The sequence below is a fragment of the Sciurus vulgaris genome (genome assembly GCF_902686455.1).
Source record: "Sciurus vulgaris genome assembly, chromosome: 2".
In the NCBI taxonomy this organism is placed as follows: Eukaryota; Metazoa; Chordata; class Mammalia; order Rodentia; family Sciuridae; genus Sciurus; species Sciurus vulgaris.
The window spans coordinates 149,906,764-149,933,298 of record NC_136462.1 but is presented as its reverse complement, the minus strand read 5'-3'; the positions used below and the strand labels follow the sequence as shown (position 1 = coordinate 149,933,298).

The 26,535-nt window shown below is 47.3% G+C and overlaps 2 protein-coding genes across 18 annotated transcripts in view; both read left to right on the top strand.

Annotated features, from left to right (window-relative positions):
* Nucleotides 1-18,073, top strand: part of AP3B2 (adaptor related protein complex 3 subunit beta 2) — a 33,816-nt gene extending 15,743 nt beyond the window's left edge. The window contains exons 8-26 of the mRNA XM_079129081.1: nt 65-348; nt 586-640; nt 983-1,054; nt 2,275-2,337; nt 2,643-2,775; nt 3,218-3,327; nt 3,959-4,135; nt 9,778-9,964; nt 11,077-11,195; nt 11,711-11,819; nt 12,187-12,310; nt 12,709-12,892; nt 13,040-13,100; nt 13,334-13,440; nt 13,626-13,854; nt 14,291-14,375; nt 14,649-14,746; nt 17,344-17,482; nt 17,631-18,073. Of these exons, the coding sequence (XP_078985207.1) occupies nt 65-348; nt 586-640; nt 983-1,054; nt 2,275-2,337; nt 2,643-2,775; nt 3,218-3,327; nt 3,959-4,135; nt 9,778-9,964; nt 11,077-11,195; nt 11,711-11,819; nt 12,187-12,310; nt 12,709-12,892; nt 13,040-13,100; nt 13,334-13,440; nt 13,626-13,854; nt 14,291-14,375; nt 14,649-14,746; nt 17,344-17,482; nt 17,631-17,781 (2,487 nt within the window). The 3' untranslated portion in view covers nt 17,782-18,073. The remainder of the gene's footprint in view (nt 1-64; nt 349-585; nt 641-982; nt 1,055-2,274; nt 2,338-2,642; nt 2,776-3,217; nt 3,328-3,958; nt 4,136-9,777; nt 9,965-11,076; nt 11,196-11,710; nt 11,820-12,186; nt 12,311-12,708; nt 12,893-13,039; nt 13,101-13,333; nt 13,441-13,625; nt 13,855-14,290; nt 14,376-14,648; nt 14,747-17,343; nt 17,483-17,630) is intronic.
* A 6,660-nt stretch (nt 18,074-24,733) lies between these two features.
* Nucleotides 24,734-26,535, top strand: part of CPEB1 (cytoplasmic polyadenylation element binding protein 1) — an 82,731-nt gene continuing 80,929 nt past the window's right edge. For 3 of the 17 annotated variants that reach the window (XM_079126820.1, XM_079126821.1, XM_079126818.1), the window contains exon 1: nt 24,734-25,338. Coding sequence is in view for 10 of the 17 variants with exons in the window: in XM_079126814.1 (XP_078982940.1) it covers nt 25,884-26,436 (553 nt within the window). In the remaining 7 variants the exon portion in view is untranslated. Of the gene's footprint in view, nt 25,415-25,446; nt 25,763-25,848; nt 26,437-26,535 lie in introns of those variants that run through there. The other 14 variants (XM_079126815.1, XM_079126830.1, XM_079126817.1 and 11 more) reach the window with 9 other exon arrangements.

The window sequence follows — 26,535 nt, the reverse complement described above, 5'->3', positions numbered from 1 at the left end:
GGCAGAGCTAGTAGGCAGGTCGCCTAAGGAAGGCACCCACAGGTGCGACTGTCACCCTCTCCAGGAATCCCTGCTAGAGGAGAATCCTGAGAAAGCCTTCTATGGCTCCGAAGAAGACGAGGCCAAGGGCACTGGGTCTGAGGAGACAACCGCCACAGCACTACCTGCTCGAAAGCCCTACGTCATGGACCCTGACCACCGGCTGCTGCTACGCAACACCAAGCCACTGCTGCAGAGCCGCAGTGCCGCGGTGGTGATGGCAGTGGCACAGCTCTACTTCCACCTGGCACCCAAGGCAGAGGTGGGCGTCATTGCCAAGGCTCTAGTGCGCCTGCTGCGAAGCCACAGGTGGGTGACACCCTGCAGTGCCTCCTGACTCCCATACTCCTGCTGCTAGGTAACCCTGGAGGCGTTTCACCCCATTGCACCCTCCTCAACCCTCCTTACCACTCCCACACTGCCCCGTGTCCTGCCCTCCTTACTGGCTCTGTCCTCCCAACTATTTGACCCACTTGTCTTCCTCCCTACCTACTGCCCTTGCCCCATCTGAGGGGTCCTGGGACCTCTCACCTGTCCTCTCCACAGTGAGGTGCAGTATGTAGTACTCCAGAACGTGGCCACCATGTCCATCAAGCGTCGGGTGAGCATGCAACCCAGGCTGACTCTGCCTGGAAGGCTCCTATGGGCTCTGGAGGCACTTTTGTGGGGGTAGGGTAAGATGGAGGATTGCTCTTGTTGTGCAAAATGTTGGGAAGGGAAGATCCCCAAATGTAGGCTAAGAACAAGGCCTGGATCCTGAGGGACCACTAAGGGGGGATGCCCAGTGAAGAACAAGTCAGCTCTGAGATAGAGAGGTGAAGAATTGGGAAGGGGAGGGTGGTGGTGAAGCTGGAAGGGCTCAGTGTCAGGAGAGGAGGGTGGCTCTGGAAGAGTCAGGCCTGGGGATGGACTGAAAATCCCTTGGGCTGCTCTCTTATGCCAGGGTATGTTTGAGCCTTACCTGAAGAGCTTCTACATCAGGTCCACTGACCCCACCCAGATCAAGATCCTAAAGGTGAGTGATAGGCCAAGTGCAATTGGCCTCTCCAGATCCTCCCCATCCCCACATACTCATTCAAACAACTGACAGTGGTCACCTTGGTAGTGGCCTGTTTCTGGGCCTGAGCCTAGGGCTTCCTCCACTGCAGCCATTTGCTCAGGGAGCCAAGGAGAAGGGAACTGCCCTTTCCCTATGTATCAGCTACTCTTCACATAAGAAGTAACTTAATTTTCATAATAACCCTATGAATTATACATTACCTCCATTTTATAAAAATGTAGACTTAGGGAAATGTAGTAAATGCCCCAAGGTCACATAACTCTCCTGACTCCATGCTTTTTCCAAAACTGTTTTATGCCTCACTCCTACACCTGCACCCCCCAGGCTTTTGTGCAAACACACATGAAGAGAAAGTGGCAGGAGCTGAACCTCCATTCCATTCCTGCTCTTCTGGCTCATTATTGAGTGATTTCATTAATTCTCCTGACCCTGGAAACATCTACTATGTATCGGTCTTACTGCTGGATCTAGTGGATCTAGATGGAGCAAGCTAATCAGGAACCCTCTACTAGTGGATGGGTAGGGTCTCTGTCTACCCTATTTTGGAAGGCAAAGGAGACATTAAGCAGCTAATCATGAGACACATGTAAAAATATGTTTATTGAAGATAGTAAAGTGAGAAGAGGGTAGAAAATTATAAAATGTGGGGAGGGACCTTTTCTGGTTGTGTTTTCTTTGAGAAGCTGAGACTTGAGCTGAGTTTTGAGAAATGAACGTGGATTACCTAAGTAAATGCAGAGAACTGCTCTATACAAATGGAAGAGCACATGCAAAGAAGCTGAGGTAGAGAAGGGCATATAACTGGAGCACAGAGCAAGGAGGAGAATAGTGGGAAAGGTGAGTCAGTAAGTCAGATCCTTCAGGGATTTACAGACCTTGGTAAAGACGTTGGTTTCTATCCTAATAGCAACAGGAAGCTTTAAGTTTTCAAAGGAGTCAAGAGATGACATGCCCATACTATAAATATACTCTGTCAGAGAATTCATTTAAGAGGCAAACTGGACCTCTTGCATTTAGGACACGTTTTATAATCTGTTAGTTTCCTTATTCATCTAAGCATGATGCAGGGCTGTCCTGAGGATTGTTTTCTGGTTTGTGAAGTGTGTTTGAAATGAAAACATGGAAACTCCACTGGCCACCCTGCCCACTTTCTGCTTCACCACCCCTCCCTGCAGCTAGAAGTGTTGACCAACCTGGCCAATGAGACCAACATTCCTACTGTCTTACGGGAATTTCAGGTATGGTTCAGGGAGCAACTCCTCCCTGTGCTCAGTGACAGTTGCCCTGGTGGATTACACCTTCCCTTATGAGCCCAGAACTATAAAAACTGTTATCTTAAGTCCCCATTCCAATGAATTCTGCTGACTTTGGGGTAAGGAATGACTAGATGGGTGTGCAGTGGGGACATCTCTCTCAAGATTTAGTCTTTGGCATGATAAGTCATAAAATGAAGGATCACAGTCTTCCTGGAGGTCACCCTAAGTCTTCAGAGTCATGAGGGATTGCTACCTATGGAATGTAATTCTCTCACAATGTTCCACAGACTTACATTCGCAGCATGGACAAAGACTTTGTGGCAGCCACCATCCAGGCCATTGGACGCTGTGCAACTAACATAGGTCGAGTTCGTGACACCTGCCTCAATGGCCTGGTACAGCTTCTATCCAACCGTGATGGTCAGTGTTTGCCCGAGTTTCCAACTTTTTTTTTTAAATATTTGTATTAATTGTTGATGGACCTTTATTTTATTTACTTATATATACGTAGTGCTGAGAATTGAACTCAGTGCCTCACACATGCTCGGCAAGCGCTCTACCACTGAGCCATAACCCTGGACCCAGCCATAACCCCAGTCCCCCGAGTTTTCAACTTTGATGATCAGTGTTTATTTACCTGCATGTCTGGCTCAGGCAATGGGTATTCCTCTATCTAGGCCCAAAGTGTGTTCATTGGTCTGTGAGGCTCAGTTAGTATCTGGGTATTCCTATACTTCTGAGAGTTGCCAGAGAAGTACAGGGGGTTGAGTACAGTGCCATGAGGACATTGAAGGTGTGTCCACCTAGTGTGGCCATATGATTATCCCTGGGGCCACATACTCATTCTCGTTTTGTTCCCTAGAGCTTGTGGTTGCAGAGTCAGTGGTGGTCATTAAGAAGCTGCTGCAGATGCAGCCAGCACAGCACGGGGAGATCATCAAACACCTGGCAAAGCTCACAGACAACATCCAGGTGATGGAGTAACCCCACATTTCCCCGTCCACCCCAATGTTGTCCCCATGATTTGAAGACCTTATAACTAAATGCTAGCCTTATCAAAACTCAACTCTTAAACCTTCCACACTGGCTCTAAAAGATCTTCAGGTAGAAGAAAGAGGCTGGACCATGTGATCCATACCCTGTTGCCTAAGATTTGCCTCCCTTTGGGGATCCTTCACTGAGCTCCATGGCCTCTCATTTCCACCTCTCCTCATTTTCTCTCTAAAGCTCTGGCCAGGGATGACTGACTGACAAATTCTGTGTTTCTCTGGGGCACTGCTGAGCTGAAACATCCAAACATGGCATTCTTGAAGAATAACATGGCAACAGAGCAATGAGGGAACAATGAATCCCCAAAATCAGTCTTTTAAACCATGGCTGACTTTGGGACCTGAGGTTCTGCCCATGCTAATGAAACCTTAGGGAAGAGGGAGGTGCTGTCTAGAAAATACTCACCTTCTAACTTCTCTTCCACCCATTCCCAACTCCCACTTCCAGAGAACCCATAAGATGATAGGCCAGCACAAACAGGAGGGAGGCCATTTCCCTAGCAGTCCACATTGCCACCTTTACCCCAGTCCTAACTCCTCTCCCATGCCCACAGGTGCCCATGGCACGAGCCAGCATCCTGTGGCTCATCGGAGAGTACTGTGAGCATGTCCCCAAGATGGCACCTGACGTTCTGAGAAAGATGGCCAAGTCATTCACAGCAGAGGAGGATATCGTTAAGCTACAGGTCATCAACCTGGCAGCGAAGCTCTACCTGACCAACTCTAAGCAGGTTAAACACTCATACACAACCTTCCTATTTTCTTGTCTCAGAAACTGCCTTAGGCACTGTTCTTTTGGCACTCCTCAGGCAGACTTGAACTTTAGTCTCTGTTGGGGGAAAGGGAAATCAGGGAAGGTGGCTGGTCTTCCTAAACAACTAATGCTACCCCAATATCCACAGCTATTCTGGGGACTCAGGGACCTGGTGGGGCTGGTGTTCACTGTAGGGAGGCTCTCCTATAAGGCTGTGACTTCATGTCTGCCAATAGAAGTGTCCCTATCTGCCACTTTTGGAACACTGGGCTGTGAAGAGCCATAGTTGATTGGAACTAATGGAAGGGGCCAGAAATGACAGGCACTGATGAGGGATGCATCCTGGGAGGTATAGGCTATACTTCTTCCCAAAGCTTGATGATTCAGGGCCAGCCTGTGCGAGGGAAAAGGGAGTAAGTCACTGCTCAGGCTCAAGTGGTACTGATGATTAACATCACTCTCAAGGTGAAGGGTTCTGAGAGTCACCATAGCCAAGGGTGAGTGTTAACCAAGATGGAATACCATATGTCAAAAGATTCTTGGGTGTCTAGCATCCCCTGATATGGCTCTACAGGATTCTAAGAATAAAGTGTAATGGGTAGAGCTTTTTCAAGGTATTGGAGACACCAAACACCAGGACAGTTCCTACCTTCACTATCTCACTCAGTTCAACAAGACAGGCATTGACAAACTACTGCTTGTGAACCATGTCTTGTCTGCTGCCTGTTTTTGAAAATAATTTTTTTTAACACAACCATGACAATACATAATTGTCAGTGGCTGCTTTTATACTACAGTGGCAGAGCTGACTAGTTGAAACTGTAGGCTCCAAAAGCCTAAAATACTTTCTGGTCCTTCATAGTGAAAGTTTGTGAACCCTTGAAGAAAATTGTTTGGGTGAATGGGATCTGCAGCAGGGCTATTTCCTGGATACTGCAGCATTCTAGCTAGGCCTGAAGGTGGCCTCCTGTCATTCTATAGGAATCTCTGGATGGTTGCACTTGGCTTCTTTATTGGCTCCTCTGATTCATGGTGATTAGCATGAGCCCAGGGACTCAAGTGAAATAGATAGGGTCACCAAATGTTGGGATTCTTGTCAGGAGTCCAAAGGATAACAGCTACAAAATTGTTGCTACCTTGTGGAAGCAACAATGTACTGGGTCTTAGTATTGTGTGAGAGTAGATTAGAGAGAGAGAAGTTAGAGGGAGCACCCTGGAGAAATATTCAATCAAATATTTGTGTTCTTCCTTTGTTCAGATGGGAGGAAGGATCAGGTTAAAGGAACATTTGAAAAGATGAAACAAGGCTGGGGATGTGGGGGGTGTAGCTCAGTGACAGAACACATTTAGCATGCACAAGGCCTTGGTTCAATCCCCAGTACCCACTCCCAAAGATGAAGCAGCATAGGTGGGGAGTTGCCCAGGTAATGGGGGTGGAGAGAGTCTGACATGCCTAGGACTAAACCAGGGTCCTGAGACCCAGGAATTAATCCATGGGGAGGTTGGCATGTTTTCATAAGCCTGGTCCTGCCCACATGGTAATTGTCTTTGCCATGTTGGATGGTGGCACTTGATTTCTGTAGTGACTATTCTGATTCATGGTGACTTTGGCATGAGCCCCAGGGACTCAAGCCCAGGTAGGCAGAATCACCAAATCCTGGGACTCTTAAAAATTGTCACTGTTCACTGCATGTGTATTTGTTCATTCGTTAATTTAACATACATTTCCTAAGTGCTTCTATTTACCCAGCATTTATCCATGTCCTGGGGACAATGTATGGGACATGTTTACTAGCATCTAAATACTCATACCTAAGCAAGAGAAACAGCATAACAATAAACATTTTAAATACAGAGCAGTAAGAACTACAGTCAGGGTTAATACAGAGAGCTGTGGGTACATACAGCCAAATCCCTCTCCTAGGCAAGACCCAATGAGGGATCCCATCCCCAACCCACTATATGTTGTTCATGCAAATGATCGTTACCCCCAAACTACACTTCAGCTGAAGGTGGATCTTTTTTAGGGATAAGCCCCTTAGAATTGTTCCTCTCTTTCCTCTCCCTTCTTTCTTTCCAGCCTGTTCTGGAATTGGTAGAGAAAGGGGAATCTTTGCATACTAGGAGGCAGGCAGCCTGGATGTACACATGGTCATCCTTGCAATACAGCAGTGATCCTTCCCTCATCCTGGTACCATATATAGCAACTGCCTTAGCTACAAGTCCACAGCAATTCCAGTCATTTCCCGCTACTTCCTGATTCCTCAGCATGCCAGGTCCAGACCAGGCTGAGACCAGGAGGATGACCAATATGGGGACTGTGTCCTGTGATTCATCAGTAGATAATCAGATTCTGTGATCCATAGACTCAATAGATAAAGTGACAGAGGGCTTAAGGGAATGGTAAAGAAAGTGGTTATTCAGCCCCTTCATTATAGCATGTGGGGTAATTGTCAGAAATGCTTTTGGCAGGTGAGTTTGCTTTTATATGCCAGCTGAATTGTTCAGTTATGAATTAACCAATATTTTAATTTTTTCATTTATGTTTTCTTCCAGTATTTTCATGTTCAGAAAGTTTTTAATATTAACATATCAATTATATCTTTCACTTAAAATTTCCTCCAAGCTTTTTTCTGGTTTCATATTTTTAAACCCATTTTATGAGTTTTCTACTGCTTCAGACAAAGACATGTTTATTTTCTCTCAGTTTCTCTGTATCAAGGGTCCATGAATGACTTTGTTGGGTCTTATGCAAGGTTACCCAAAGAGTTGTCAGTTATGGCTGTATTTTCACCAGAGGCTCTGGAGGGAAGGGTTCACTTCACTTTCAAGTTCACATGGTAGCTGGTTCAGTTCCTCAAGGTTATAGGGCTGCAGCCCTGGCTTATTGCTGTCTGTCAGCTGGAGAACACCCTCAGCTTCTGGAGGCTGCTCTCAACTATTTCCACACGGGCCTCCCTATGTGACCGCCTCTTTCTTAAAAGTCAGAAGGATGAAGGTCTCTAGAACCTGGCTGCTAGCAAGACAGAGTCTTCTATCCCTGTCACCTTTGCCACGTTGTCTGAAGCAAATTCCAGGTATTGCCCACACCAAGGTGAAGGAATTACACAAAGGCACAAATACTAATAAGCAGGGACTGGTAGGATGGACCACAAAGTCTGTTTGCCACACCCATATAGAATGTATTTATGTGTAGTGTGTGAAGTGAGGATGTGTTTTAATTTTTTAATTTTAATTTTACATTTTTTTGGTACTAGGGATTAAACCCAGGGGTACTTTATCAGTGAATTACACATTTTTATTTTTCATTTTGAAACAGGGTCTTGCTAAGTTGCTAAGGATCTTGAGTTGCTGAGACTCATCTTGAACTTGTGATCCTCCTGCCTTGGCCTTTTTTGTTTTTAATACCAAGAAATGAACCCAGGGGTGCTTTACCAATGAGCCAAATACCCAGCCTTTTTTTTATTTTTTAATTTTTATGTTGAGGTGGGGTCTAATTAAGTTGCTAAGGACCTTGCTAAGTTGCTGAGGCTGGTTTTGAACTTGTGATCATCCTGATTCAGCCTCCTGAGACACTGGGATTATAGGCATGCACCATCGTGCCTGGCTATTTTAGTATTTTTTTAAATGGTTAATTTTCACAGAATAATAGGTAGTTTCAAGGTACAGATATGTTGGCATAGGTTATTGAAAGGAAGTCAGTGTTCCTTACTTCCCTGGCAGGTGGGGCCCATTGGTCAATGGGAGTCTTTTCTGTTCTTAAAATGAAGTATGTCCCCTAGGCCCTCTTGAGCAACCTTGTAATTCCCACACATCCTGGTAAGCTGAAGTTGGTGTCCTAATAGTGCAGACTAGATGCCATAATCCCTTGGGAATGGGTTCTTAGGGTGGAGAAGGGTAATGAATTGTTATAGGCAGATCCTACAGTGAGACAGTGGACCAGCCCCTTTTTATGCAGGTTGTTGACAGGCAGTTAAGGCTGTACCCAGGTGGATCCAAATCCCAAACAATTCTTTCTAGAATGAGGCAAGGAAGGAAGAGAATTGATGATCAGTCAACTAGGAAGTGTATGAAAGAAGATAACATCCTAAACTAAAAATAGGATTGACAGCATCTTGTTAGTGGACTATGCCAATAAGGGCATCTGCCATCCTTGACTAGTCAGATAATGTCTGGCCAAAGGAGGGGCAGGTCTATAATGAAATCCATTAGATCCTGCTCTATTTTCATATTTTAAGATCTATTACATTAGGGGAGAGAATAAGATTGGAGATATTTATTTGTGACTAGAACAGTATTGCAGGCACTGCTATGCTAGAAGGGAATAAGCCAAACATCAGGCCACCAAAATCCCTGTGGGCTATACTATATATAGGAATGGAGTTACAGTGGTTCCCTAAAGAGATGTGGGGACAGTTCTACTACAGCAGCTGTTCTGATTCTGGGTTAACATCTAGGGGGCTCTGCCCCTCATGGACATCTGCCCAATGGCTCTGCTAGATTAGCTAGGTTACTAGGTCAGCTGTATTTAAGGCTGGAAGTGACAGTATGTCATCATAAATCTCAGGAAGCCCACAGTCAGTTCCAGGTTCCATCCTGTTGGTCCCTACTGCCCCCAGGAACTCTGGCTGTTAACTACTTAGTGTTTTTGATCTTGGTCACAGGAGTTGGAGACATGGAGACCCAGGTCAGGAAAGCCCCCTTATGTCAGTGTATAAGCACAAAGGGAAAGTGGGGCTCCATTGGGACAGGTTTAAATGTAGAGCTGATGGGCTCCTCAACCTGGGAGGTTGCTTAATGATTCTACTTCTCCTCTGTAAAATAAGGCAGTGGCACCTACCTCTCAGAAGGGCTGTAGAGATTACATGAGATAGTTGGAGCACTTAGTGTAGTGCTTAACACCGGAAAGCACTTCAAAAATGATGGCTGCTACCACTCTCTTTGTGTTAAGGCAGGTTATATTATGCCAAGACCAGGGCAGAAATCGAGACTTTAGTTCCTAGGATATAGCTGCCTTGGCAGAAGACTATGAATTCCATGTGACTTCTGCAAACTCATACACAACTGCTGTTTGCTCTGATCTTATGATAACCTTCCAGGAAAAGATTGGTGTCTCTAGGACCCCTAGGTAGCTCTGAAACTTTTATGTGGATTGACAGAGCAGGTAGGCAGCTCCTGCCAAAGTGATCCCTGTTTATGCCCCTCTTTTGTGTTGTCTACTTTCTCCATGGCTGGTAGAGCCTGAAAACCATGAGGTCTAGCAGAATGTCCCAGCCCTTCACTTACCCTGCTGCCCCAAAATAGACAGTGAGGTGGAGGGGACCATAAACCTGAGGAAGAATGGAATCTGAGGCCTAGAAAGAATAGAGTCTAAAAGAGCAACCTCTCCAAGGCAGTCATCATAGCTGGGGGCAGGAGTCAGCCAGAGAGATTAAATGGAACTGAGACGTGAAGCCTGGAGCCATAACAGGTGGGGAGGAAAAGTAGGATGAGGGCAGGCAGTTGTAAGTGAGGAGAGAAATTCTGCTTGGAGATGTCTGCTGAAAGAAACTGAGTCAGAGCCTCCTGTGCTCCTGTCCTCTCTATTAGCAACTGAGCCACCTCTTCTTCTTCCCCCAGACCAAGCTACTGACCCAGTATGTGCTGAGTCTGGCCAAATATGACCAGAACTATGACATCCGAGACCGAGCACGCTTCACCCGGCAGCTTATTGTCCCTTCAGAGCAGGGTGGGGCCCTCAGTCGCCATGCTAAGAAGCTCTTCCTGGCACCCAAGCCAGCCCCAGTCTTGGAGTCATCCTTCAAAGGTAAGAGCTGAAATGAAGAGAAACCTCCCCAGGGGAAGGGAGGAATTGGCCAGGACCCCAGCCCCAACCTTTCCTTCTGAGGCCTTAGGCTTCTCTGGGCAGAACTTCTGGGGAAATGCCAGCTCTGGCCCCTCTTTTGCCTCTTTTGTAGCACCCAGGGCCCACAACCACTGGAAAAATCATCCACAACCACTGGAAGTATCATCTCACCTGAGTTATATGCCATCCCTGTCAAGAGGGACTCCTGAATCCTCTCCTACTCTCGGGCTCCTTTTTCTTCCCCTTTTGAGTACACTGCAGGCTTGAGAATCTATATTCAGAAGTTAAATACCAAAGACCCAGGAAGGCCAGAAGAAAAACAGCATACAAAAGAGGGGTCTATATTTATAAGGCCTCCCGAGATGTAGTTGCCAGAACTGTATGCAGTCTTTCAAGGTCAGCCCAGACCTCAGGTCCCAGGCCTTCAGCCTCACCTCTGTTCATGGACTTGGTCTGGAAGGGGTCCTCCAGCTGCCTCTCTGGGACCCAGCAACCAAATTCAAGAGGGCAGTAGTCCCTTTCTGCCCCACCAGGCTCATATACCTGTCTCTGGGTTGCCCTCCTATGCCAGCTGCCCCACCTCTGACTCAAACTCCTTTCCACTTCCATTCTGGCTGTTCAGCCCTCCCTACTGTGTTCAGACCTGAACCAGACATGCCTCCTCCCACTTGGCCCAGCCTGACCAGCCTCTTATTCACAGCTGTCAGACAGTTTATCCCACTTTGGCCTTCCTCCAAAGCCTAGCCATGCCCTAAAAGTGAAGCCATATTCACACTTCTGCCTCCCCAAGCAGACAGGCCAGCAGCATCTCTGGACTCAGAGTTTCCTTCTGCCTGCTTCTGCAGGTTCACCTGTACCCATCTTCAGTCCCTGAACTGGCCTGGCTAGACAACCTTTTCTTCCAGCATGTGGGCCTGAGGTGTAATTAGGATGCTGAAGCCATTAGAGGACACATCCATTTCCTTCTCCTACATAGCTAAGGAGTCCTGGCCAGAGTGACCACCCAGCCCCACTAGAAAACAACTCCTAGATCGTTCCTAGTTCCCACTCCTGATTTCTAAACTTGTCTCCAGACCGGGACCACTTCCAACTGGGCTCACTGTCCCACCTGCTCAATGCCAAGGCCACAGGCTACCAGGAGCTCCCAGACTGGCCAGAGGAAGCCCCTGACCCATCTGTGCGCAACGTGGAGGTCAGCAAGGTGGAGAGTGGTATTGTGTATGCATGCGTGTGTGCTTGTGTGCGTGTCTGTGTGTAAGAGAGACAGAGAGAAACAGAAAGAGATGGATGTAGGGGAGGCAGGCAGCAGGGAGCACTGGCAGTGCTGGCCCAGTCCTCCTGATGCCATACCCACACACAGGAAGAAGACTTCTCCCTTATTGAGACCCACGTGGGCCTGTTGGGCGAATACACTGAGGTCCCCTCTGTGTGCCGTGTACTCTCCTCCCTACCCTGTACTGCACTTCCCATCTCCATGTGCTATACCCCCAGCCTTCTCTACACTGTTTCCTCCTTCGTTGAATAGTATCCCTCTGTGAGAAGCATCCCCTCTGTGGCCTGTGCCCATCCCCACCATTATTCCCTTTTGGGGACAGGATCAGGCAGAGCCCCCAAAAAGATGTGTGGTAAAAGGTCAAAAGGGCTTGTGCTTTCCTTCCCCCTCTCTGATCATGAGGAAATGACTCTTCATGCTGCCCCCATCTCCAGGTACCTGAATGGACCAAGTGCTCAAATCGGGAGAAAAGGAAGGAGAAGGAAAAACCCTTCTACTCAGATTCTGAGGGGGAATCTGGCCCCACAGAGTCTGCAGACAGTGGTGAGGAGATGAGCAGAGCTGAAGTCCTCTGTGCTTCTGCCCACATGCAAGCGTGTGTCTGAGGGAACTCTGTGTGTATTTGTGTATTTATATGGTCAGTGAGCAAAGGGTATGTGTACCTGCTTATGTTTTTGTGCCCCTGAGGGATTCATTTCCATATATGTGTGTGCTTATGAACAGCAGCATCTATTCATATGTGTCTACCTGTGTCCTTGTCAATTCCAATTGGCATCTGGGGCTGGGAGCAGGTCAGAGGGGTTTGAGGCTTCAGGCAGTGCTGAGTCTAAAGCCAGGAACTTGGGCATCTGCTTTGGACCTAGGGAGACCTGCATATGAGGGAGAGAGGCCTAATACCATTCCTTCACAGAGCCTGAATCTGAGTCTGAATCGGACAGTAAGAGCAGCAGCGCAAGTGGCTCTGGGGAGTCTAGCAGTGAGTCTGACAATGAAGACCAGGATGAGGATGAGGATAAAGGGAGAGGCAGTGAGAGGTAAGAGGAGAACCAGCCAGATGGCTAGTGAGGTTCAGGGGTCTCCCCTAGATATAAAAGGCTTATGCTTAGCTTTAGCCAGCCTCCCAAGAGGTCCTCGTGAATTGCTGGGGGCCAGCAGACCTATGGGTCAGCTCGTGTGGTGGTTGCTTTGGTCAGCTGCAGAAAGTCTCTGAGGCCTCATGGGAGTGGTGAGGAAAAGCAGTCAGAGCCTGAACTGGCACAAGGTGGTTTAAAACTCTCATGGGGGTACCGGGCATAGGAACCCAATTATAGGCTCTTCTGGCCCAGATTTCCCACCCCACCCATGCCGTTTTTCAGGGCTTCCTCTGCTCTTCTATGAGGCAAGGAGTGGTATCCAGGCTAGGCTTGAGCCCTGCTTTCTTCCTCTCCTCCAGTGAACAGAGTGAGGAGGAAGGTGAGAAGAAGAAGAAAAAGAAGAAGAAGAAGGTGCCAGAGGGACATGAAGAAGACTCATCCTCTGATGAGGGCAGTGATTCCAGCAGTAGCTCCTCAGAGTCTGAGATGACATCAGAGTCTGAGGAGGAGCAGGTGGAACCCACATCCTGGAGGAGGAAAACAGTGAGGGCCTTTCCAGTGTCCTCTCTACCCTTTGGACCAGACCCTAATATCTTTTATTATTTGAAACAGGCCATAGTCTTTCATCCAACCCATTATAGACCAGGGTGCTCCCCTTCCTCACACCCATAGACCATTTTTCTCTTTCAGCCTCCCAGTAGCAAAAGTGCCCCAGCAGCCAAGGAGATCTCCCTGCTTGATCTAGAGGACTGTGAGTTTGGGAGTTGGAAGTTATAATGGGGGGGTCAGGGGATTCAGAGCCACTTAAGCTCTGAATCAGGTTCCTTAGGTCTGGGGTTGGGCTATAGGGTGGCCATTTTTCCCCAGGCTACCATGTGCATCACTGTCCATGGTGCCAAATGGTTGCCTCTTGTACTCTGGGCTCCCCATTCAAGCCAACTCTACTTTGCCTCTGCCTCATCATAGTCTTATGAACTCCCACAGTCACCCCTCCTAGCATCCAGCCTGTGTCTCCTCCCATGGTTGTGTCCACTAGTCTGGCTGCTGACCTGGAGGGCCTGACACTCACAGACTCCTCTCTGGTACCATCGGTGAGTAGGACCAGGGAGGGACTGAGCTGAGGGAAGGGACCTATCTCCATGCTGCATCCTATGGTATGCATTTGTATGTGAGAGGAAATGTGATGGAGGGGATAGCTTTGAATCCCAGTTATGGGATGGCCCTTGGTAGGGGCAAGGTTGGAACAGACTGTTTTCTTCCTCCTCTACCATTCTAGCTGCTGAGTCCAGTACCAGGTGTTGGGAGGCAGGAGCTGCTGCACCGAGTAGCTGGCGAGGGACTGGCTGTGGACTATGCCTTCAGTCGCCAACTTTTCTCTGGGGATCCCCACATGGTGTCTGTGCACATCTACTTCTCCAACAACTCTGAGACTCCCATCAAGGGCCTGCATGTGGGCACCCCCAAACTGCCTGCTGGCATCAGCATCCAGGAATTTCCAGAAATTGGTACATAAGGGCTTTGGACAGGGTGCAGGAGGAGGCTCCTGGGCAGAGTCAGTCTTTTTGTGGTTGTTGATACTCTTTGGGCCAAGCAAGAGACCTGTCTATGGGGACACAGTGATGTAATCTAACATGATCCATACCCTGGTAGATGAGATAGATCAGGAAATAAGCAAGTTTGTATCAGGGCAGGAAGTACTTGCAACAGAAGATGTAAGCCTTGGTTGTTTTATAACTGAACTGAATGGGTGAGGGTATGTGAGGGAAGATATTCAAATATCAGGAGGAAACCAGAGATGATCTTCAGGGGCCCAGAAATCCAGGATTCCATAGAGAGCTGCTCAGCTCTGTCAGGGGAGGGGAGCATGGGGCTAGATTAGGTTCCAGGCCTATTAGGTGATGGTGTCTTCACTCCCCTTTTCCCTGCCTCACATCATTTCAGAGTCGCTGGCACCTGGAGAATCTGCCACTGCTATAATGGGTATTAATTTCTGTGACTCAACCCAGGCAGCCAACTTCCAGCTGTGGTATGTGTCCAACTCATGGTAGGGGTGGAAGGGTGGGCTGGAGAGAGGCAGGATGCAAATGAATCAGAGATGGAGGTGGAGGTAGGTGGGGCTGCATCAGGATAGGGTGGGTCTAGCAGCTATCTGAAGCCCTCAGTGAGATCTGACCTCTCTCTTCTGCTTCCTTCACATCCTGCCTCTGAGGGAGAGGGTGTGGGTGGGTGAGAGGAGAGATGCTATCCTCACTTCTTTTCCATCTCCTTCCACCAAACTTCTTTTCCATCTTCTTCCCAGCACCCAAACCCGACAGTTCTATGTCTCCATTCAGCCACCTGTTGGGGAGCTGATGGCCCCTGTGTTCATGAGTGAGAATGAGTTTAAGAAGGAGCAGGGTAAGCAAGCACATTTTGGGGGTGGGCAAAGAGGAGCTCAGTACCACGCACTGTTAAGTTCCACAGTTCAGACTCATGAGAAAAACCTCAGCTCCCTCAGACAGGGAGGTCCTGTAGTTTGTACCTCTAGCAAAACCTTTCCAGATATTGGGGCATTTTGGTGAGGCTTTGGAAAGACTCAGTCAGGCAGAAACATCTAGGTTCACATTCCAGGTGGGGAAACAGCACATGCACAGCTGTGGTGTTGAGTGTTGGGGGCATATTGGGTTGGGGCAGGAGTTCCTAGCACACAGTAATAGTAAGAAGAAAGCTAAAAGTAATGTTTGGTTTCTAATTTTTAGGAACCCTCAGTGCTATGCGGGAGGATTGCAGTTCTAGAATTTTGGAGTTGAAAGGGGTTCCTAGCAGTGGAGGAGTCATTGAAGGAAGGTGCAGGTTCAATCCTCGGCTTTAGAGAGAAGAATGTGACAGTGTTGACAGCTAGGATTGGGAGAACCTGTAGAGAGAGAGAGAGAGAGAGAGAGAGAGAGAGAGAGAGAGAGAGAGAGAGAGAGAGAGAGAGAGAGAGAGAAAAGAGGCAGCCCAGCACAGGTGAGGGAAACAAGGGGCTTCATGAGCCCTGGCCTTTATTTCTGAACTTCTGTTCTCTTGGTATACAAACTTGGGTTAAATTCTGTAATTAACTATACAGTTATTATAGCAGATCAGATGAGAGATGATGAGGCAAAAATTAGAGCCATGGCAAAGAGAAAGAAGGGCTGGGGGTAGAAGCTGGGATTGGAAAGAGAGAAGCCATAGGCAGTTGCCCTGAGAGAGAGGAGAAGTGATATATTAGCTGATTCTAGAATTTCTGGCTTGGATGGTAGGGAGATAAGTAGTGCTCTTCATCTAGATCAGGGTTTGTTGAATTTTTTTTTTTCTGTAATGGATCATAAAGTAAATGTTTTAGGCTTTGAGGGCCATTTGGTCTCTGTTTCAATTATTCAGCTCTGCTGTTGTAACACACAAACAGCCATAGAGAAGATATAAATGAATGATCATGGCAGTATTCCAGGAACATCTCAATTCTAGACACTGAAATTTCATGTTTATTTAATTTTCATGGATCATGAAATACTAATATTCCTGTGACTTTTTCTCCTCATATTTCAAAAATATAGACACCATCGTGAGCCATATAGGTGGTGGGTTGGTTTGGCCTGTGGGCTGTAGTTTGACCAACATCTGATTTAGAAGAAAGAATAGGTTGAGTAAGGGAGAAAGAAAGATCATAGTTAGTTTTGGGAAAGCCAATTCTGAAGTGTATTTGGGAAGTTCAAGAGGAATCAGTATACTACTGAACATGGGGGGGGTCTGTGTCCAGGAAACACTTAGAGGCTGGAGTTTTGCGCATAGAGGCCGCAATGGAAGCTTTGAGAATGGATGAGATCACCCTGGAAGGGAGAACTGGGGAGGGGATCATAAGAAGCCAAGGATAGAACCTTGAGGAAAACCTTTATTCTGCAGACAAAAGGGAGGTGGATAGGAGGAAGAGCAGAGAGAGATAGGGGGAGAGCTAGGAGACATGACAAGATAGCAGGATGCTTTGGGCTGGTCTGCAGGCCATGATGAGTAAAACCCTTCAGATCCAGCATCTAGGAGACCACTGTTATCCTCACAGACAGCAAGTTACAGTTAAAGGAATCACAGAAGCTAGTTGCAGTGGGCAGGAGGGAGACCAAGGCTTAAGGTAATTAAGTCCTTTTTGGAAGACCTTGGTTATGAATGGGGAGGAAGACAAGGCATTGGCATGATGAAAGCATTATCTTCAGAAAAGATTTTTTTAGAAGTGGTGAGACTTGAACATGGACAGACTAAAGGTACCATGGCAAGATATTGTTACTAGCTAAGAATGGAAGGGGTGGAAGAAATAGGAGAATACGTCAGTTATCTGAAGGAGAAGGATAATGGGAGAGGGGAGAATCTGAACAGCAGGCTTGTGTTAGGCAGGAGGGCAGAGAAAGGTGCTCACAAGTTGGCCAAGAGTTTGTGAGGGGAGAGAGAGATCCCTTTGTAGAGTGAGGAGGGCTGTGAGGGTCTGGGGGTTTCAGGAGCTGCTTCTATAGAGGTTCAGTTAAGGCACAATCTATGAGGCTTACATATGACTACTGGATTCTGGTCAGGAACCTAATAGCCACTGTCATCTCTTTGCGAGGGCTCAACCTCCAAGAGCTGGAAAGCGTTGATTGAGTTGGAGGGCCACATAGGAAAGCCCCAAAAGTGTGGGACTCAGGGTGGAGGAAACCTCTAGAACTTTCTGGCCCCCAGGTTCAGTGGCTACTCCCAAGGAACTTGTGGCCCAGACATCTGATAGCAGGAAGCACCAATGGTCTTTAGTCAGCACCATGGATAAAGCTCTGAGTTGGGGCAGGGAGGCTATGCCAGGTCCCCAAGGGAAGTACCTCTTCCCTAAAGCCAATGAGGGAGATTCTTAACTTCCCTTAGCATGAGCCCTGCCCAACCTGGAAGAACTGAATAAGAATAATCAGCAAGTAGATGCAGGTGCCAGCCTCAGTACCCACCACACTTTGTGCTATCATCATGACCTCTGCCCCCAGGAAAGCTGACTGGCATGAATGAGATCACAGAGAAACTCATGCTGCCAGATACCTGTCGGAGTGACCACATAGTGGTACAGAAAGTGACTGCCACTGCCAACCTGGGTCGTGTTCCTTGTGGGACATCTGATGAATACAGGTACTGGTAGAGAGGGAAAAAAGGGTTCTTGTGGGGTATGACTTGAAGGAGGGATCCCAAGCCCTAGGGGCTAAGCCCCTTCCAAACACTGTCACTATTCCCATTCACAGTCATCATTCCTAGTCACCTTCTTCTACTTCTACCTCAGGTTTGCAGGGAGGACACTGACTAGTGGAAGCCTTGTCCTGCTGACTCTGGATGCCCGGCCAGCTGGAACTGCCCAGCTGACTGTTAACAGTGAGAAGATGGTGATTGGTACCATGTTGGTGAAGGATGTTATTCAAGCTCTCACCCAGTGACTCCCAAATGCTGTGATGCTGTGACCTCTTCTGTCCTCACATACACTTCCACCATGATATCTAAGCTATTAGTCCCTTTCTTTCCCTTTCTCTCTATCCTATCGGCTTCCTCATGCCAGATAGCATCTGGGATGGGGTCCTCTCTCCCTCATTAGTCTTTACCATGCCTTTCCCAAACTCCCTCCCCATGGGTTCCTCAGTGACCTGTGCAGAGGGAGACAGCAGCTGCTGTCTTCAGCCCTCCCAGCTTTCTGTAGCTATTTATGTAGCAAAATCTCAATAAAATGTCTTCTCCCTAGATGCTGGCTCATCTTTCCTTCTAAGGGGGTTGGGGGCAGAGGTTTTAAGAGTGGCTGGCTCTTGTGATCTTGTAAGGGAGGTATGGTTAGATCCCCAAAGTGACCTTCTCTAGATTAGGCGTCTGTAGGCATCTTTGTAGAAGGACATCTGGGTAGAGATGAGGAGGCCAAACTAGAATTACTCTTTGGTCCTTTTATTAGTCAGTGCAGAAGCAAGTCCTCTTCAGTGTTTTTCATGTCCCTTTGTTTCCTTCATGGCCCCTTGGGTAGAAAGGACATATAACATGGGAAAGACCCTAAACATAGGTGTGCAGTTCAAAATATGTCAATTGCATCTGGATACAGAACCTGGAAGCCCCACCTGGCTAGAAAGATGACTCAACTGGCCATCTTAGAGGGGAAAGAACAGAAGATATAGAACCATGCTTCTCAAATTGCCTTGCATTTGTCACTTAGGGTTCCTATTAACAAGCAGATTCTGATCAGTAGTTCCTGGGTGGGGCCTAAGATTCTGCATTTCTAACAAGGTACCAGCTGCCAATGCTGCTATTCCATGGACGCACTTGAGTACTAAGGATTAGAGCCTCCATATCTGTGACAAACCTCATGGCCCTCCTGACACCTTTCCTGTTGAGAAAAGAGGTTGAGTGAGTAGTGTAAGAGGCATTCCATTACCATATGTTTTGCCCCTCCTCAAGAAAACAAACAAGAAAGAAAAAAAGAAGAAAAAAAGGTCTATGATCAGATAAGTAGAAGGAAACATTAAGTGAAATTAAGTGAACATTTCCATGCACCTTCTCTGAGGCTTTACTACGCTAATATGCATTATGACCACCCCTCTCCCCCAAATGGGGCTACAGCTTTTAGTGTACCTAAGCTTGGTTTTGACCTTGGACTATTTTTTCAACAGAACGTTTTGGCTGACTGGGTTACAAGGAACACACACACTCCAGTGACAGCTTGAGGTGTGGTACCTCAGCTTCTGATCCTCCATGACCAAGGTTCTAGGTCCTTAGCCATACCTTCCCACAGCCCTGTCATGTAAGCATTCTTGAGTCTGTCTGTTCAGGGATAAACCAGCGTGAAGCAGGTGTGGGCCTCCTCTTAAGAGGGAACAAAAGCAGTGACAGGGGACAGCCCTGCCTCTGACTCTGGGGACTTGCTGGGCACAGTGGCACCAGAGAGCAGCTGGAGCTGCTGCTTTTCTGAGAGCTTTGGGGCCCCAGAGTCTCCCAGGGATCACTGTTTTTGTCACTGCATGTTCTGAGATGGAACTTGAATGGTGGACACTTTTTCACTTTTGCCTTTGAAATGGCACTGAGAAAGAGGGTAGAGATTTCCTAAGAAATGAGAACAAAGACCATTAAAGAATTCCTTATGGTTCTTTATTCTACACTCACCTTCAATTGTGATCAGTGTGGTAGCCAATCTACAAGATGACCCCAGTGATTATTGCTTCCTGGTATTGCACCCTTACGTCATTTCCTCCCACATTTTTATTGGAGTTGGTGTGTGCACACAACAGAATACAAGTGATGGTATATCATTTCTAAGATTTGGTTATAAAAAGAACATTGTACCTTCATCTCAGTCTCACACCCTTTTCTCTTTGTGATCATTTGCTCTGGACAAAGTCAACTGCCATGCCTTGGGCAGCCCAACAGAGAGGTCCATATGACAAGGAACTGAGGCTTTTGCCAGCACCCATTTGAATGAGTTTTGAAGCAGATCTTCAAATCCTAGATAAAGCTGAAAATGCCTGTAGTTCTGGCTAACATGAGAGACCCTGAGCCAGAACCACCTAGCTTAGCCATTCATAGATTCCTGACTCTCAGAAATAGTGAAATATTTTTTTATTGTTTTAAGCTGCTTAGTGTTGGTGTAATGTGTAATGGAATAGCAATAAAGAACTAATGTAGTCCAGCCTTCAACCCACCTCCAAGGGTATTGGAAAAGTCCTCAGAGGGAGTCTGACACTGCAGCCTGCAGATAAAGTGCTTCCACAGTCAGTGTTTGAGTGGTATTCTGGAGCTGGCTCATCTTGGCTCATGAGGTCAACAGTTATTAGTTTTTAGAAATTTATAAGCTGGATGACGACACACTGGCAATCTGAAATCAGGCATGGTGGGAGTGTTTACATAAGGGAGTCAAATACTACAAACCAGTCCTTCTTCCCCCAGCCAACTATCATTTACCAGTATTTTGTTGCCCTTAATGACTCCCACCCCTTGCAGCCTTAAAAAGTTATATTTTAAAGTTTAAAGAATAAAATAACCACTTTATACTGATACCCAATTTAAGACTGAAGCACTTATCAATTCAGTCAATACCCCCCCACCTCCACCGCCACCATTTCACAAGCTTTTCTCTTCTGACCTGAACTAAATTATCATTCTGGATTTTCTGTTATCAGTGCCATGAATTTGTTAGTACTTTTAGTATATATGAATGTGTTCCTAGACCATATATGTATGTGTGTGTGTGTGTGTGTGTGTGTGTGTGCTTTGTGATAGTGGTATGCTTCATGTTTTAAAATTTTATATAAATGGCATCTTAAATGTGTATTCTGAATCTTTGCTTTTTTTCCACCCAATATTGATACATGCTGATAAGATTAGCTTTACTTGTTTTATGTGTATGTGTGTGTGTGTGTGTGTGTGTGTGTGCACACTTGCCTAACTTCATTGTATGACTATACCACCATTTATTGATCCTCTCTCCTGTTAGTGGATATTTAAGTCTGTTAATTTGTTTTGTTTTTGCAACTATAATAAAGCAGCTATAAGTTGTTTTTTTTTTTTGGAGGGGGTAGCTGGGATTGAACTCAGAAACACTTGGCCACTGAGCCACATCCCAAGCCCTATTTAGAGACAGGGTCTCACTGAGTTGCTTAGTGCCTTGCTTTTGCAGAGGCTGCCTTTGAACTTGCGATCCTCCTGTCTCAGTCTCCTGAGCTGCTGGGATTACAGGTGTGTGCCACCACACTTGGCAGTTATGAGCATTTTTACTCATGCCTCTTTTAACATGTGTGAAAGCTTCTTTCATGTATTCTCCTAAGAGTAGAAGTGGTAGGTCATAGACTAATACACTTTTTCAACTGAACTAGTTAATATCAAATTGCTCACCAGACTACTCTGTTAAGAATGTTTATAGAAGTTTCAGTCATAATAGTCTCCAAACTGAAAACAATTCAAATTTCAATCAATAGAAGAATGAAGAAATAATTTATTTCCATACAACGGAATACCATTTAGCAACATGGATGGATTCGACAGATACGTTGAGTGGAAGAAGTCAACACTTATGTGAAGTTCAGAACAGGCAAAACGGGTCTGTGATGAAAGCAATAACAGTTACCTCAAGGAGCAGGGGAGGAGCATGATAAAAGCCCTTGTTGGGGTTGAGGGTGGGGGGGGGGGGGAGAAAGCCTATGTCTTTTTTTTTTTATTAGTTGTTGATGGCCTTTATTTTATTCATTTATTTATATGCAGTGCTGAGAATTGACCCCCAATGCCTCACACATGCTAGGCAAGTCTCTACCACTGAGCCACAACCCTGACCCAAGAGTCTATGTTTTGATGTGAATGGTAGATACCTGGGTGTACATGGAGATAAGAAGTCACTGAAATTTACACTTAATATTTGTGGGGGAATTGCAGTTGTAGCTCAGCGGTAGAGCACTTGCCTAGCATGTGTGAAGCACTGGGTTAAATTCTCAGCAGCACATATAAATAAATGAATAAAATAAAGGTGTATCAACATCTAAAAAATATTTTTAAAAAGATTTGTGCACCCATACACTCTACTATATATGTATGGTGTCAAAATGTAAAAAATAAAACAAATTAATATGTCTGAACCAGTTTCCAACCTCACTAGCAGTGATCCTGAGATTGGGATAGTGATATCTTTTCATTTTACCCGCTTGAAGTACATAAGATCACATCCAATTATGGGATCATTTGCATATCCCTGGTTATTGGTGAGGTTAGGTATCTGTTGACAAGTTATTTTCACTATCAATTGCCTGTTCTCATCTTTTTTAAAAAAAATTTAATTGTAGATGGATACAATACTCTTATTTATCTTTATGTGGTGCCGGGGATGGAACCCAAGGTCACACCCAAGGTGCTCTATCACTGAGCTACAACCCCAGCCCCTCCTGTTCTCATCTTCTTTTTGTCTTTATATGGAATTGTAATTTTTTTCCTCAAAACTAGACATTCGAAAACATCTTCTAGTCTATGGTTTGCCTTTTCAAGTTTTAAACAATATCTCTTGATAAACCAAAATTTTAAATTCCATTGTAGTCAAATTTATCATCTTGTTTTTTACATCTTTTTTTTTCCAAAATGTTTCACATATTTATTACCAAACCAACCAAAACCAGTATTACAGCACCTTTGTAACTAAAGAAAGCTCACATTCCCAGTTAAATTTTCCTAACCGTCCTGATAGTGCAGTTCTTAATGTTTCTAATTTATAATATTTATTCATAGGCTGAGGTAATAAAAATGCTCTTTTATTCTTTGGGGAAAAAAAACTCAGGCAAAGCTTTTCACAGTTACATCATTAACACACTATAAATTTACATTTGTGTATGATGAAAAGTGAGGCTGACCCACTATCTTTTAACTCACTTAAAAGGACATGGGGTGGAGAGAACATGGGGTTTTTTGTACAGAGATTGGCAAAACCTGAGTGGAGATCATGTGCCTACTTTCCTTTGAGGTCTTGAGTTCCTAAGTGAATCCCCCTTTTTATCTTTTGCAACCAGGAAATCACTTTCTCCCAGCAGTTTCCATTCTTCTTACAGCTCTCTGCTATGGAAGAAATGAATACCGGGGCATATAAAAGACTACAGGGCATAAAGCTCAGTGGTAGAGTGCTTGCCTAACATTTGTGAGGCTCCTGGGTTCTATTCCCAGAAACACACACACACACACACACACACACAGGGACTACAGGGTCCCTCCTGTCCCCTAACATGTATTTAAAATTTAATCAGATCAAATTAAGTTATATTTGAAACCTGTATTATAAATCTGGGACTTGACTGCAGAGATGTTGCTAGGTATAACTGTGCTCAAAGGATGTTTATTGACTGGGAGAATGGATAATACTGCCTGTTCCTGCTACTTCTGCCAGCCACCAGCTGTGCAGATTTGACTGACTCTTTTAAGACTCTTTTAATAGCTCTACCCTTGCCGCTTTCTACACCCTGCCCTGTAGATTGTGGATACCTAGTCAGAGGGACTATCCTTCCCCTATGACCTACAGGCCAAACTAGGTGAATGCAGGGAGCAAGGATTCATCCACATCTGAGGCTATGGCTATATTTGAATTTGGTCACCTCTTCCCTTACCATCTGCAGTGAGCTCTGGGTTCATTCATGGGAAATGCACACATAAAAGTGCTGAAAGTTTTGTTTGCATCAGGCTATGGAAATAGGAGACTGCCTGGGTTTGGATGGGTGCTCTGACACAGTTAGCTGGTGGTCCTTGAATAAGCTACTTTAATTTGTTTGAGCTTCCCTTTCCTCATTTGCAAAATGAGTTAACATAGATAAAGCACTTAGAACTGTTTAGCAATAATGAGTGCTTAGTGAAGACGAGTATTATTATCTGCAACAGAAAGTTTAGGAAGAGGAATTTTAAGTAGCAGAAATTCCTGTTTCAAGTAGCCTAAAAGATGCCTTTACTTTCTTATGGGAGCTTTGAAATATGAAAGAGCTCTCAGGCACCCAGTATTACTCAGGTTTCTAGCTCACCTTTCGGGTCATGTAAGGGATTACAAATTGGAAGCCACTGTATTGCACGGGGCCCCTAGATTTGAAGACTGCATTAAAGATGTCACATTTTAAAAATACGTATTTTCATTTTTCCTTGAAAAATGAGCTGAACTGGGACCTCATTCCTTCATGCTGCCTATCAGTTAACAGCCCTTTTAGATGTGCCTTGAGCCTTCAGTGCTCTCACTCACCCTCCTTCCGCTGCTGTGCTCTAGTGGCACCCCAATTGACAAGCAAAACAGAAGGTATTTTAAGCAGCCTTCCTATGCTGCTGGCTCACCAGGATGAGACCTGGGGTGGGCTGCTCCCTGAGAAAAACGACCCCAGGAAGGCGGGGTGGGGGGGGCAGTGAAACTGCTCCTGCCTTGCCCCTGCTGGTCATCACCCTTTCTATTCAAGACCTCAACAACCCGAGGAAGTTCCTGCAGGAAATTTCTGCATGTAGGAGGATGGAGACTAACCAACCCTGCCATTTTTTGCTCAGTTTTTTAACTCCTACTCCTTCATCTTCATCCTCCTCATCTTCTCTCCTGTTGATCTTTCTGAAACACCAGACTAAAACCAGAGACTTCCTTTCCTTCCATCGCCCTGGGCAGAACCCACAATTGCCAGCTACCATACCCTTGGTCATTAGATCCGGGCCAGCGTCACAAGCCTCCCAACAAGATGGCAGCCCCAACTTGCCCAAGTGCCAGGAGCGGCCTTGAATATAGTAAACGCTTAACAAATACGATGAGAAAGCATGTAAAACAGTAATGCTCATATAAACTCTAGTCCCTTACCCTCACCCCCGCACTCCTTTGTTTCTTTCCTTTCCCTGTCCAAACTCTAAAGTCTCCAGTCAGACAGGTCTTAAAACTGACAACTGTCAACCCGTTTATAATTCTTTACTAAATTGCAGCTTTACGCAGAATAAAGGTCCATCACAAACTGAAACTAGCCTTCCCTCCTGCACTTTAAGAACGCGTTATCCCTGGCTTGTTGGAGTAGCTCTGTTCAGTTCTCGCTCTCCGCCTTCTCTTGATCTCTCCGCCCGGAATGCCACCTCCGCCTCGGCGCTAGGCTCGGGCTTCCGGTCGGCTTCTGCCCCCACTGCCCCAGGCTTGTCCTCATCAACAGCGAGGCCCACAGTAGTCGATCGCACCCCGTGGCTTCCACCCTGTCCCTTCTCTGTAAAGCTTCCTATCGCAGCCTGGCGGGAGCGTTGGAAGCGATTTCCCTAGGGAACTGTAGTCCAAAGAGGATCACTGGAGTCTTTGGAACTTTCCGGAATCCCCAGAGGGCAGCGCTCCTCTACCCAGCTCACGGAGCGATCGATCCTAAGTGAGCACGCCTCCTGGAGCTCCGGGGCTAAGGTTCTGACAGCAGCGGCGGCGTGCACGGCTGGCTTTCGCCCTGGAGCGGTCACTGAAGGAGGAGGGGCGTGGACACTTTCCTGACAAAGCACATCACCGCTGAGTCGCAGAGGTTTGTAAATCGCGCCTTATTTCACGATTTACAAACTGAGGCCCAGGGAAGATGGTGACTTGGCCAGGGTCACTAGGTGAGTGGCGTGTTCAGGCGTGAACCTTTGGCTTTCCAGAGGTGTTGCGGACCAATAGCCCGCCCGCGTCTCAGTGCCGGCGCAGGCTCGGGTGGGCTGCGGAGCCGGGTCAGGCCTGCTAGAGGGAGTCGCAGGGCAGGGCGGGGCGGGGGCCCGGGCGGGGCAGACACAGGTGCTCCGCATCCGGCCGGGGGGCGGCTCCGCAGAGCTTTATAAGCCGCCGGGTGCGGAGCTGCGCGCGGCTCGCTGCAAAAATAGTGCCCACGTGTGCGCGCATCCGTGCCCGCCCGCCGGCTGGCCCGTCCGCCAGCCCCGAAGGGCCGCGCCGGCCCCATGGCGTTCCCGCTGGTAAGAGCCGCTGCCAAGCCGGGGCGGGGCCCGGTCGAGCGCAGCAGCTAACGGTCCGCGCGCAGCCTCGCCAGCCCCGGCGCTCCTCCCCCGCCCCGCGTCCCGGGCTGGCGCGGGTCACATGCGGCTGGCGTGGGGCCGCGTGGAGGGGCGTGCGGCAAGGGGGCAGGGAGCCTCCCGTGACTCAGGGCCTTCGGGCTTAAAGGCGCCGCGGCCCTCCGGGGCGGTCGCCTGGGCCTTTGAGCTACTCTGCTGGTGGCCTCGAGCGAGCATAGGTCCTGAGCAGACTGACGGAAGGAAGCCTTGGCGCCCAGAATACTTGCTTCTTTCTCAGCCGTCGCACGTGAGGCCCAAAGCAGCCGGTGCTGGCACCTCGCGCCCCCTTTTCCCTGCCGTGAGCCTCCCGTGCACCCTCAAGGGAGTGGGGGACCCCGGGAGGACGGAGCAGCTGGGGCGAAGACCCCCCACGTGGGGAGTGCCGCGACGGCGCGGGCGCGGCCCCTTTAAGGCGGAGGGATCAGGCCCTCGTGCCAGGCGCGCCTTCTTGGCCTGGGGGTCACGTGGCTTCACACGTTCGATAGGCTCACGGAGGAGTCTCGGCAAGCGCGCGGGTAAGGTCCTGAGCCCGCGACTCAACTTTGAGCCAGGAGGCCTGCAAATTTGGCGGACTCCAGGTAGGTCTTGGGGCGTGGACAGGAAGGGAACCATGCAGCCTAGAGGCGAAGGTGCCCATTTCCCCGTGTCCTGGTGAGATGTATGCATATGGTCTGGGG